Source organism: Oratosquilla oratoria, chromosome 3 (genome assembly GCF_046742065.1).
Source record: "Oratosquilla oratoria isolate Oo_2021 chromosome 3, ASM4674206v1, whole genome shotgun sequence".
In the NCBI taxonomy this organism is placed as follows: domain Eukaryota; kingdom Metazoa; phylum Arthropoda; class Malacostraca; order Stomatopoda; family Squillidae; genus Oratosquilla; species Oratosquilla oratoria.
In genome coordinates, this window is record NC_134779.1 from 21,334,686 (window position 1) to 21,347,996 (window position 13,311).

Consider the following 13,311-nt stretch of genomic DNA (forward strand, 5'->3'; position numbering starts at 1 on the left):
AAATGTGGATAAAAGCAAGGTGATGAAATGTACAAGATGTAAGGGTGGTAGTAAACTGGAGGTATGTCTTAAAGGAGAGAGGTAAGAAGAAGTGGATGGTCTTAAGAATTTAGGGTCATATGCAGCAGGGAATGGAGTGGAGGTAAAGGTAGAAGGTAGACTGAGAGAAACAAGTATCTATCTGGGAGGAATAAAAAAAATGTCACAAGAAATAGGTATTTGAGAATGGATGCAAACAGAAGACTGTATGAAGGGATGATTATGCCTATAACACTGTACTGTATATAGCAAAGACTTGGAATCTGAGAAAGGCAGAAAAAAGAAATTTAAATGTTTTTCAGATTAAGTGTTTGAGAAGTATGGATGTTACATGGATGGACAGAGTAAGGAATGAGAAGAGAATGTCAACAGGGGTGGAAAGGGAGATGGCAGATAGGGTAGATGAAAGAGGACTGAGATGAGTGAGAAAAGACTAGCAAAAAGTGTGGAGGGCAGAGATGGATGGAGTGAACCTGAGGGGTAAACCATAAAAGAGATGGATGGATTGGGTGAAGGGGGCTTTGAGTAAAAGGAGAATGTTGAGCAAAGAAGGGACCAGGCAAGAGATAGATGTGAGTAGAAAATGGTAGTGAATAGAATATAAATTGACAGCCCAAAGGGATTCTTATCTCATCCTCTCTATTTTCACATGAGGAGAAAAGGAGGGAGGATCACTGTGTAAATTAAAGCACCAGGCCCTGTTGCAGATATGAAGTGTTTTGCTGCACTGTTTCTGACCCCAGCAGTGGGCAGGGGACAGAGATGACCCTTCATACATAAGGAATTAAAATAAAAGGGAAATGGGTGACAAATAGGAGTGGAATGGGTTACCTTGGCTGGCTACCTCCCTTATAAGGGGGAAGAAGCCTATTAGCATAAAGAAAGATGTGTGGTACTATGTGAAAATATACTTTGTGTCTTATGTGTTGTGTGTGCATCTGTGGCATACAACATTTGTAGCAAGGCCTACCCTGTGCTGTTATTACTTCAGTGCTGGATTGTGACACCATTCACTAATTTTCCAGGTCAACATAAGTATCCTTGAAAATCCATGTGAACAAGTTGTATAGACACGGTAAAGGAAACATGGACTGGAGGTGAAGCTTTATTCCTGACGTTTCGTCTAACGACTTTCTCAAAGGAAAGTCGTTAGACGAAACGTCAGGAATAAAGCTTCACCTCCAGTCCATGTTTCCTTTACCGTGTCCATAAGTATCCTTCTCAAATATTCTATATTCATACTTTTTCCTACTTCTTCCAACTTTTCATTTGAATTCCCTTCCATGATTTTTTTGTCACTTCTTTACTTTTAATGAAAAAAGAAAACAAAAAGAAAAAATTGTGCATCACATTAATGAGGTAATAATGAAAAAGCTCTAGCATCTTTCCTAATCACCAAGTGAACAGAGTACTATTCCACTTCAACATTCACCCACCTGAAGCTTCCTGTTCATCTGTTAGTGAAGAGATTGAAATATTGTCTGGTAGAAGTGATATGGCATTACGCAAACACAATCGAGCAAATTCAAGAGACATTTCAGGGTCATTTGCATCCAATGGCATTTCTGACCTGAAATGATCAAAATACATATATACCACCACAAAATATAATACCATCACCAAAACAAGAGTGCAATATTATATAAAAGCAATTCTCCAAAACAAGTTTTATCCCACAAAACACAGAAAAATATAAAATATGTTAGACAAAACTAGACACCAAAGTTACCCTTTTTCCAGTAAAGACAAGAAAGAGGAAAAAAAAAATGAAAGAAAAAAAAAGTTTGTTAATGAACAATATTTTAGGGTGCAAATATATGCATACCTCTGTATACACAATCCCACTAGTTCAGTTGTATATTGGCATATTTGCTGTAATTATTTTGGTTAGAGAACATTTTAGTTTAAGAAGAGTCATGGAACAGATTAAGTTCATTATCTGAGGTAAAGAAGCAACACTCAATGATTCCTGTCTCCTATTCTCCAATTTTTTATCATACCTAGCCTCAAATTCATGTATAGTTCCAACTCAATCTATATCCTCCCTCTGTGTGTGTATGTGCGTGTGTTTACCAAATTGTTTACCCAATTGTAGTATAAAGGAAAAGGAGCAATGCTCATCGGGTCCCATCTCCTATTCTCTAATTATTTATCCTACCTAGCATCAAACTCATGTACAATTACAACTTAATCTACATTCTTGATTTCCAATTATCATATGTATATACCTAGTTGTATCTAACTAGTTGTATTATACAGGAAGGGAGCTATGCTCATGGTGACCCATCTTTGTATCTTTCAACATCAAGTTTTTTTCTTAAAATCTTGAATAGTGTTTGCACACACTGTTTCTTTATCTAATTTATTCCAGGTATCCAGTACTCTATATGAAAGGTATTATTTTCTGATCTCTTCTATAGTTATCTTTTTTGAGTTTCTTTTCATGTCCTCTTGTTTTTCCAATGTCCCATTTTAATAAATCATCCCTAACTAGGATTTCCGTTCCCTTCATGATTCTATAAATTGTCAGCAGATCTCCTCTTTCTCTTCTTTGTTCCAGAGTTGGTAGTTTCAATTTGTACAATCTTTGTTCGTATGTTAATTTGGAGGGAGTTGGTGCCAACTTTGTTGTTGCTCTTTCTATTCTAATTTCTTTATATTCTTTTTAGTACTGGGTGTCCATAGTGTTGCTGCATACTCCAGTTTTGGTCTTATTAGTGTAACTAATATTTTTTTAAATAATTTCTTCATCCAAGTAGTCAAATGCCACTTTCATTGACCTTAATAGGTTGAAGGTTTCTCCAACTATTTTATTGATATGTTTGTCCGGTGTCATGTCTTTGCTGATTATTACTCCAAGGTCTCTTTCTGAGTTCACTTTTTTTACTTCTTCACCAATTTTATAATTTCTTGATATTCTATTTTTACTTTTTCCAAATTCCATTATACTACAGTTCTTGATATTGAAGTTCACTTCCCACTTTTGAGTCCATTTCCAGATTTTGTCTAGGTCTAACTGTAACGATTCACAATCCTCCTCTGTTCTTGTTTTCTTTAGTATTTTTGCATCATCTACAAAGAAATTCATATAACACTCCACTCCTTCATCCATGTCATTTATATAAATGGCAAACATGATTGGGGCCAATACCAAACCTTGTGGGACACCACTTATCATTTCTTCCCAATTCGGGTAGTTATCTCTAATCATTACCCTCATTTTTCTCCCAGTCAAGAAGTCTTCCATCTATTCCAATAATTTTCCTTTGATGCCACCTATTGATTCTATTTTTCCTATTAGTTTTTTGTGTGGTACTTTATTAAATACTTTTTGTAAGTCTAGAAAGGCACAATCTGCCCATCCATCCCTCTCTTGTATTATTTCTATTAGTCTCAAATAGAAGCAAATCAGGTTTGTTGTACATGATCTTCCTTGTCTAAATCCACACTGATTTGGATTCAGTATATTTTTTCTTCCAAATATTTAACCCATCTATTTTGACAATTTTTTCACATATTTTTGCTACTGTGCTTGTTAGGGAGACTGGTCCATAGTTGGTTGGATTTTTCTTTTTTTCTCCTTTATATATTGGTACCATATTTGCATTTTTCCAGTCCTGTGATACTTTTCCTTCTTTGAGTATTTAATCATATTGTGTGTATATATATATATATATATATATATATATATATATATATATATATATATATAAATAAATATATATATATATATTATATATATATATATATATATATATATATATATTTGTTTTTTTTTTTTTTTTTTTTCTGGTGGTGGGGGGTGAGGTAGTATGTGTGAGTAAAATTTTACGCAGCCCGAAGGGATTTCTCCCCGTCCTCTCCTTTTATACAATGGGGGGACGGAGAGGGGGGGTCGCCGATTTAATGAAGCGGCCTTGCTGTGGATGTGCTGTGTCTTGCAACACTGCTTCTGACCCAGGGCAGTGGACAAGGTGCAGGGATGACCCGTCATCCAGGAGGTGCTCAGATAAGAGGGAGGGTGGAGGGGTGTGGAGTGTATTCAGGGATGGAATGGGTGGAAGTGATTTTATGCCTTTCCCTTTTTGGCTACCTCCCTTGTAAGGGGGAAAAAGCCTTGGTATATGTATGTATGTATGTGTGTGTGTGTATCTATCTAGTATTTACCTAGTTGTATATTATGGGAGGGGGAGTTATGCTCGTGGTGTCCCATCTCTGTATCTTGCCATGGCTAATTTGTCCTTCAATTCATCTAGTGCATTCCATACATCCATTACTCAGTGGGGAAAGCTGTTCTTTTTTCAGGTCTCTCCTATAAATGTCCTTTTTGAGCTTCCTTTCATGTCCTCTGTGTTTCTCTTATCCCAATTTAGTAAGTCTTTTCTATCAAGTACTTCTATACCATTCATAATTCTCTAGATGGTCAACAAGTCACCTCTTTCTCTGCTTTGTTCCTGAGTCAGTAATTCTAGTTTTGAAAATCTGTCTTCATATGACAGTTTTGACAGTGTTGGGGCCATCTTCATAGTTGCTTTCTGGATTCTCTCAATTTTCCTGATATTCTTTTTAGTACTGGGTGACCATAATGTTCCTGCGTACTCCAATTTTGGCCTTATCAGTGTGACTAGTATTTTCTTTACCATTTCTTTGTCCAAGTATAAGCAACTTTTATTGATCTTAGCAAGTTATAGGTTTTGCTGACAATTTTGTTTATCTGTCAAGAGACATATCCTTTGGGATGATTACTCCAAGGTCTTTTTCTGATTCCACTTTCTTTATTTCTTTTGCACCAATTTTATATTATCCTGATATCCTTTTTTCACTTTTCCAAATTCCATTATGCTACATTACTTAATTTTAAAGTTCACTTCCCATTTATGATTCCATTCCCAAACCCTGTTCAAATCTCTCTGCAGTGAGTCACAGTCCATTTCAGTACTCACTTTCTTTAACAGTTTTGCGTCATCTGGAAAGAAGCTCATATAACATTCCACACCCTCATCTATGTCATTCACATATATACCAAACATTATTGGACCCAATACTGATCCCTGTGGAACTCCACTAATCACCTCTTCCCAAGTAGAACTTTTCTCTCTGAGCACTACTCTCAGAACTGAAGGAATGATTGTACAGTTCTGGTTTACATTGAATAAGGGAACAAATTTGACTATAATAGTTTTGAAAAGGATCAATCAATTAAGTGTAATCAGAAAGGCATATGAGAGGACTTGGTATGGGACAGAGAAAATAACTGGGGAAGAAAAGTGTGGGTTTAGGAAAGGTACAGGATAAATACCTAGTGACTTGTGTCTAAAACTAGGCCACATGCATAAGTCAACAGTGATATGGAGTATAAACCTTTCAGTGTCACTTTAAATAGAAAGTGTCTTTATAATAGATGTTATTTAAAAAATTAAATCAATAACATACTACAGTATACAAGTCTCTCAGATAGTCTAATATACTCACACTCTTTTATTATGACCACTTATACTCATGGAAAGGCAGATTTTTCGGTGAGCTCCCACTCCAACTACGCCTTGTACCAAACTCTTCCTTAAGTTACTTTTGTTTCCATCATCTTCAATCACCTGTAAATACAAAAAAGAAAAAATATATCATTACCACTTTAAATAAAATTTACACATTTGTACCACTAAATTGTAATTTTACATGAAGCATTGAAATATTTTACCTGTACTTATTAAACACATGGAATACATTTCCTGAAATGACCCTGTCCAGAACATCTATTGTGAGGTATCTGACATGGGCCTCCTGGAGGTACACATCTTCCCCTACCACACCAGATGTTCCCAAGCTCAGGTCCTCCATGGACATCCATTATGGTCATCAAGACCTTCATGGAGAAGCTAATGTTGCACACATTGCATATCAACATATCTGCATGCATACCACCCAGCACCAGTGCACATGGACACACACACACATGAAGTTTCATGGTAGTGAGCCCACTCAAGACTTCATCTCTCAGGTTGCACACAGTCAAGACAATTATCTCTGAGGTCACCAGCCAGCCCACATTGCCTGTTCGACTCCAATGGTCGAAGCATGATACCATAAGACATCAGTATTTCTCATTTTAATTTCTCCTATGGTTCTATGTCCACTTGGGCTTAGACTGTAGATATGTAATTTAAGGATTTAAAATTGTGTAATTAACAAATATTTGAGTCTTAGCTCAACTCTAGTCAGGCCAAATGGCTCATTGTAATTTAAACTATTGTACATAATTCCATGTTGGTAACTCATCTGAGTTCCCCCTTTATATGACCCAATCATCTGGCCTATGGAGACTTGGAAACTTGACAGCCTTACACAGATGGGTTCTTGCTTGTACCAAATTGATATAATCAATAGCGCAAAGAACTATCTCCATTTTTTCAACTGGCTCAATGTTCTACTGAACCTTCACTGCCGAGTCTCATGGACTGACTACGCTACACAAAAAACCTCCTCTATAAAAAAATGTTGTGAACCACCGAAGACAAACCAACACTAGACCTGAGAGCTAAGACCCTTGGACTACCAGACATGTGAGAGATGTAAAGAACCAAAACAACAACCATGCCCACCAACTCCACCTACCATTGCAAACTAGCACCTTAGTTGAAGTCTTGGATTGACTATAGAGTAACGGCAGTATGGGCACCCATGAGAACTGGCCATCCCCAGGACGGCAACATCAGAATGCCCAGTAGTCATATCTGGTGGAGGCATCACTAATTCTTTAACCCAATAACAACCCAATTCTACCAATCTGCCACCTACAGCTTCCCCAGCACCCAAGAGAGATTTGTCATGCACTTTCTTGGCTTGCTGCTCTAAGAGAATAAAAGCTAAAATTCTGCTAAAGAGCTTTAGGGAAACTTTCATAAAGAGGTGGAGATGTGGGCCATATTTTTATATTGTATTATATAGTACCTCCTGGTAACTCTAGCACACTCCCTTGCACATGGATGTCAGAAATGAGCAATGTTATTAATGATTTCCGAGATGAGGCTTCCATTCTATTATTTCTATTTGTTCTAGTTTGTCTAAGTAAGCTTGGGTGCTCTTAGCAATTATTTTGAATTTCCTAAACTGAGTAATCATAGGTCATCACCACAGATAGCTTTGCACTTCACATAAAGATTGGCAATCATTGTGGTCCAAAGGACTTGTATAGTGTTGTCATAACTGACGAATGTAGAATAATTTCTACATAGATTCAGATGGGCCATGGGCATCTGCTTCTTTTCTTGTCTTCTCTGTTCTTTTTGTGTTCTTATTTTCTTTGCTTCTCTTCTCTACGGACTTCATGTGCCTCACTAAGGTTGCTCTCTGCTTCATCTTTTATAACCCAGGAATGAGTGCTTTCATTTCCCAGGATGCCAAAACATATCTTAAGTAAGTAGTTTAAATGCTTTCTTCAACCAATGAGAAAGCCAAATAAGCTTTCCTGCCAAATTATGTAACTTTTCTCCTGAGCTTGGCAACATGACAGAACGTAATAAGGTGCGCCCCAACAGAGGTATTGCACAATATATATGACATACATTTTATGAAATGCAATGCAAATTATAATATATACTACACATCATATCCACCTCTACAGATGAAACTAAGATTACAAATGGTAGCATAAGACATATTAGCAAAATCAAGCAAGTCAGCAGAGTGAACATTACAACAATATATGGATAAAAAGAGAAATGAATGTTGAGGAAATAGAAAGAGAGAAGAAACTAAGAGGTGAAGCTAAGGAAAAAAACATGAAGAGAATGGAGACCAAAAGCAAGGAGTTCTATTGGAGGGTCTTAGACATGAGGCTGAGACAATGGTACATCATGGTAAGCAAAACAAAAGAAACCGAAAACAGGATGGAGAAGGAAAAAAATTAAAAGTGGCCTATATTAATATAGATGAATTAATCTCAGGACTGAATGAACTAAATGATTACCTGTTAAAAGAAAAATGTAATTTTCGCAGGAAAATTAATTTTTCCCTGATACAAACCTGAGGTACTCCTTACACTAGGATACTCTCGCGTAGCGCGAATATTTCTACTGCGAAATTAAAATCCTCACTCTGTGGGTCTGGGCAACGCTTATCCTCAGTAAGGGGCCCCATTGGGGCAAGGGGGGGGCCCTTGCCCTCCACCACAAGTCTCGCACACTATAACCATTCTCTGAGCCAGGTATGATTTAAGCACAAGGTTGTCAGGCAAGGAGAAGGAACTGTTTAGAGGGGTGGTTGAGGAGGGCCATTAAAGGTAAGGAGTACCTCAGGTTTGTATCAGGGAAAAATTAATTTTCCTGCGAAAATTACATTTGTTCCGAAGAATACAAACTCTTCGGTACTCCTTACACTAGGAGACTCGGACTTAGGAGGGAAGGAAGTTGTTATCTAGCCTGGGAAACCGCTGTAAGGAAAATCTTGTGTGCTAAGACTATGTTGACCAGACCCCTTTACATTCCCCTCACTTTGAATTGCACCCCTTTCTGTTCCCTGGAGTGGAGACAGAAAGTTTATAATCACTTTTGTACCACAGAAGGGCTTGAATTGAATCCATTTGAATGCTAGAGAGCCCGCAGGTGAGGTAAGGGAATGTAAGAGTATGAGAAGGACTTTAGAAAGTTATCCCTGCAGTTGCCGAGCCAGAACCTGGATGAGTTGTCAGGGTCGGCTGTGTGCTCTTGAGGAGGGGTATATCATTTTCAGGACTTCTTGGGTGGCCACTATGGGGCCCAAAGATAAGTTCCCTAAAGATTCCCGCATAACTTCTTTGAGGTAAAAGGAAGTGAACGTATTCTGGCTTTTCCATATACCTGCTTGAAGAACCTGGTTGACTGACCGATTCTTTCTGATGACTAGGGGGGTCCCTACTGCCCTCAGGTCATGGGCAATCTGTGTGGTCCATGTCGCAGGCTCTGCGGATGACTTCCATTGTCCAGTAAGAAAAGGAATTCTTAGTGATGGGCTACCTTTAGTAGAGATGAACAACCACTTTAATTCTGGTCGAAGATGTTCTGTTCTCTTGAGGTAGGTCCGGATGGCTTGTACCGGGCATAGAACTGTTTCAGTCTATTCTCCCCCTGCAAATTCGTCTAAGGATGGAACACTAAAGGACCAGAATCTAGGGTCGGATTTGGCAGGATCTTTGTTTTGGCAATGAATTGAGGCATGAAAGTGAAGGAGACCTCTTTCCATCCTTTGGAATGGGCGACTCTATAAGAGATGGCATGTAACTCCCCTACTCTCTTGGAAGATGCCAGGGCTAGCAGAAAAAACTGTCCTCTAGGAGAGGTCCTTCAGATGTGCCTCTCGGAGAGGTTCGTAAGGGGGACCCCTCAGAGAGTTCAGGACTAATGCCACATCCCGCGGAGGAGAACTGATTTCCCTGGGGGGGGCATGATCTTTGAAGTGCCTGAAGAGCATGGAAATTTCCTGTGAAAGGGTTAGGACCATGCCCTTCAGAGAAAACACCTGATTTAGAGCTGCCCTATAGCTTTGTACTGCCGAGAGGGAGATCTTCCTGGACTTCCTGAGGACGTGGAAGGAGGCGATCTCAGGAATGGTGGCTCGAACTGGGACTAACTTCCTGGAGTGGCACCATTTGCAAAGGCGCATTTCCCTTGATAAAGGTTAGCTGAGGAAGAGCAAATAGGAGCGGACATGTCCTCAACCACTTCTCTGGGAAAACCCTTCTTTAGGAGGATCTGGACCATAGTCTGAACGCGTGAAGATTGAGTGCTGAAGGGTTCTGGTGTCAAGGCCCGTTGATGGGTGGATACAGAAGATCTGGTCTTCCCTGAAGGGCCAGAGGCTCTTCTACTGCTAGCTCGAGGGTGTCCGGAAACCATGGGGCTTCGGGCCACCAAGGAGCGATCAAAGTCATCCGAAGGTAGGATGCGTGTCTTGCTCTGAGGTACCTTCTGGAGCAAGGGAAATGGTGGGAAAGCGTAGGAGTCCAGGTTGTCCCAACTGTGCAGAAGAGCGTCTTCTCCTGCTGTCAGAGGATCCAGGAAAGGGCTGAAATATTGGGAGTTGGTGATTCCATCTCATTGCAAAAAGGTCCACTAGAGGGGAGCCCCATTTGCTGAGGATGAAGTTCGCTACCTCTCGATAGAGGGACCATTCTGTGTTGATTATCTGATTCTTCCTGCCGAGGTGGTCCGCCCAGACATTCCTCTTCCCCGGGATGTAACGGGCTTTGAGTGACACCTGGAGATTCTTGGCTAGGTTGAGGATGTCCATCATCAGAAGGCATAGTTCCTGGGAGACTGTGCCCCCCTTGCTCGTTCAGGTAGGCTACTACCGAGGAATTGTCCGACATTATGCCCACTACTTTTCCTGAGACTTGATCCTTGAAGTGACGGAGAGCCAGGAGTACTGCTTTCAACTCAAGCCAATTGATATGGGCTGTCCGCTCGACTGTGGACCAGGAACCGCTGATGTGATCGTCGTTGAGGTGGGCTCCCCAGCCCTCCTTGGAGGCATCGGAGAACAGGAGGACTTCGGGGGGAGATGGGCCGAGGGGCATCCCCATGAGAAGGTTGCATGGGCCTTCCACCAGAGAAGAGAATCCTTGACTTCTTCGGTGAGGGAGATGTGTTGTAGGGGTTCTCCCTCTTGCGGGGCCCACTGAGACTTGAGGAGCCACTGTAGTGGTCGCATTCTTTGTCTACTCCAGGGGATTAATTTCTCTATGGAGGCCATATGGCCCAGGAGGATTGGGCATTGTGTAGCCATCAGGAACCTGGTCGATAGTGCCTGTGCAACTAGAGAAGCGAGATTCGGGATCCCCTTTCCTACTAGGAAGGATTCCATTAGGGAGGAGTCCAGGACCAAACCCAGGTACGTGACTCTCTGTTCTGGTAAGAAATCTGACTTTTCCCGGGTTGACTACTGTGCCCAATTTCAGGACAAAGGTTAGGACCATTCTGAGGTGTTCTGGCATAGCTGGGCGGAATGCATCTTGGAGGTCCAGCGACACCATGAAGTTCCCTTCCCTGATAGACGCCCTTACGGACTCTGGGGTGGCCATTCGGAACTTCGTCAAGGAAAAGGAACTTGTTGAGTGGAGACAAATAGATGACTGGTCTCCACACCCCTGTTGTCTTTTCTACTAGGAATAGCCGTAAGAAGAACCCTGGGTCCGGAGTCGAGACTTCCACTAAAGTTCCTGTCTGGAGCAGAACGGAGGATTCCTCCGCTAGGGCCCGCCTGCGAGCCGAGTCCGGGTGGAAGCTGCTGACTTGGATGGGATAGAGGGAGAGGTTTGGGACAGTGGAAAAGGGAAGACAATAGCCCGTCTTAATGACTCAGTAGGTCCAGTCTTCTGCCCTGGCCTCTTCCCATGCTCTCCAGTAGAGGGAGAGGCAACCCCCTATCTTGTGCGGAGGGGCTGGCGAATTCCTAGGAGTCCTGTGGGGGAGTCCAGAGCCTCTATAATGTTTGCGTCTAGGATCTCGGAGTCCACCATATCCGGGGGAATCAGCGTGTGGGTGAGCATAAATCTCCCTGAGGAGGGGGTCACTGGGGTCCCCGAGGATGGTGTCTCTCCTGCGGGACTCGAAGTTGGCCCAGGACGTTGAGAGACAGGAAACCTGATGCTTCAGGGCTCTGCTCGCGCTTGCCAAAAAGCCTGGAGGTCGCATTCTTCCTGGGGTTGTAGTGCGGGTAAGAACTCCCACGCCGAGGCAAGGAGGCGTTCTAGCCAGGAGTTCACCGCCAGGGACAGAGCCAGTGATTGAAGGTGGTCGCTGACTTCCCTGCCAGAGAGGAGGACGTTTCGCCTGCGCAGCGACTCGGCGTCCGCCTAACCAGCTCTGGTAACCTCGCCTGGATCGAGGCTGCTCCGAGGGTTGACCCCGATGGGGTGTAGAAGCGCTTCTGGTGTTCCAATGGGACCGGAAGCCAACGCGTCTTCTCGGTCGTCCTTGTTGCGAGAGCGTCGGAGGCCTGGGCCATGGCTCTCGCCGTCTGCGTACTCCATGGAAGGTGGAGGGGAGGAGGCTGGGCTTTCTGAGAGTTGGCCGTCATGAAGATGTCAGACTCGAATGTGGCTTCCTCTTCTTTCGGGTGGCCCAGTCGATTCGCCCTCCGAACCCTCGCGAGGACGTCCGAGAAGGAAGGTGGGACCACCATCGAGGATTCCGACTGGGAAACGGGAGGGGAAAGGGAGCGTGGCCCCCCCCCCCCTACGGAGCTGTGGACATCGTCGTCGGCGTAGGAGGGGTCGGCACGGGCAGAGAGGAACCTCACGCTACCATCCCGGTCACTGATGGGTACAGAGGGGGGCCGAGCAAGTGGAAGATGGTCGAGGGGGGCCCTTGGGGGCGGTGACTCCTCACGAGCTTCCGTGCGGTGCACGAACCGCGCTTGAGAAGCGCGGAACGGGGCCGGCGGACGCATCCGGGAAAAATCTCGTACCCGGGGGGGTTCGCGGGGGCTAGCGCGTGCCCGTCGGAGCTAACCACCCTGTGGGCAGGAACAGGAGACAAGTGGCCTGAGACTGACTCGGGGCGGCTATTGTACAACCTTTCCGTTTACTACGCTTAGGAGGGGGGAGACAACTGCCCTCGTCCTCCGCCGACGTAGCATGCCTTCTCCTTGTGTCGGGTGAGGGGGGAAGCCATCTAGAAACACTGCATCTGCAACCTCGTCCCTGATCTCTGTCCCTGTGAGCAAAGGGCATGGGAAGGGCACCGTTGATCACCCGGCTCTTCCTACGGTGGGTGTTGTGCGTACTGCGGGATTCCTGAGTAGAAGAGACTAAGGGGCTCTTTGCCCCCCCCCCCTTTGTCCGTGCCGGCGTCGAGTTTCGGGGGCAGCCGCAAGCGACCACATCCGGGAAAAATGTCATACAGGAACGGTAGCTAGCGGTGGCTTGACGCGCATGTCCGACTACGCTAACCGTCCTTTGTTGAAGGAAGAGGACAACTTGGCCTGAGAATGACTCGAAGTGGCGTTGTACCACCTTCCTGGCGACTGTTGAGGTTCTGGGATGGGCGAGGGCAAGCCGCAAGCGACCTCATCCGGGAAAAGCTCGTACAGGAACGGTAGCTAGAGGTGGCCTGAGGCGCATGTCCATCTACGCTAACCGTCCAGGTTTAAAGGAATAAAGGACAACTTGGCTTCCTGTCTACTACGCCGTGGAGGAGGGAGAGAATTGCTCGTCTCCTCCGAAGCCGTAGGCCGCCTTCCCTTGGTTTTGGGGGGGTGAAGAGGGAAGCCATTTTCTATGCATGCGCACCTTCCCCC

General features: G+C 43.6%; 1 protein-coding gene across 6 annotated transcripts in view; it reads right to left on the reverse strand.

Moving 5' to 3' along the window:
* Not10 (CCR4-NOT transcription complex subunit 10) overlaps positions 1-13,311 on the reverse strand; it is an 89,128-nt gene that overhangs the window by 35,606 nt on the left and 40,211 nt on the right. For all 6 annotated transcript variants that reach the window (XR_012965958.1, XR_012965957.1, XM_076177960.1 and 3 more), the window contains exons 10-11: positions 5,512-5,633; positions 1,476-1,609 (exon numbers count right to left, since the gene is read on the reverse strand). Coding sequence is in view for 4 of the 6 variants with exons in the window: in XM_076177960.1 (XP_076034075.1) it covers positions 1,476-1,609; positions 5,512-5,633 (256 nt within the window). In the remaining 2 variants the exon portion in view is untranslated. The remainder of the gene's footprint in view (positions 1-1,475; positions 1,610-5,511; positions 5,634-13,311) is intronic.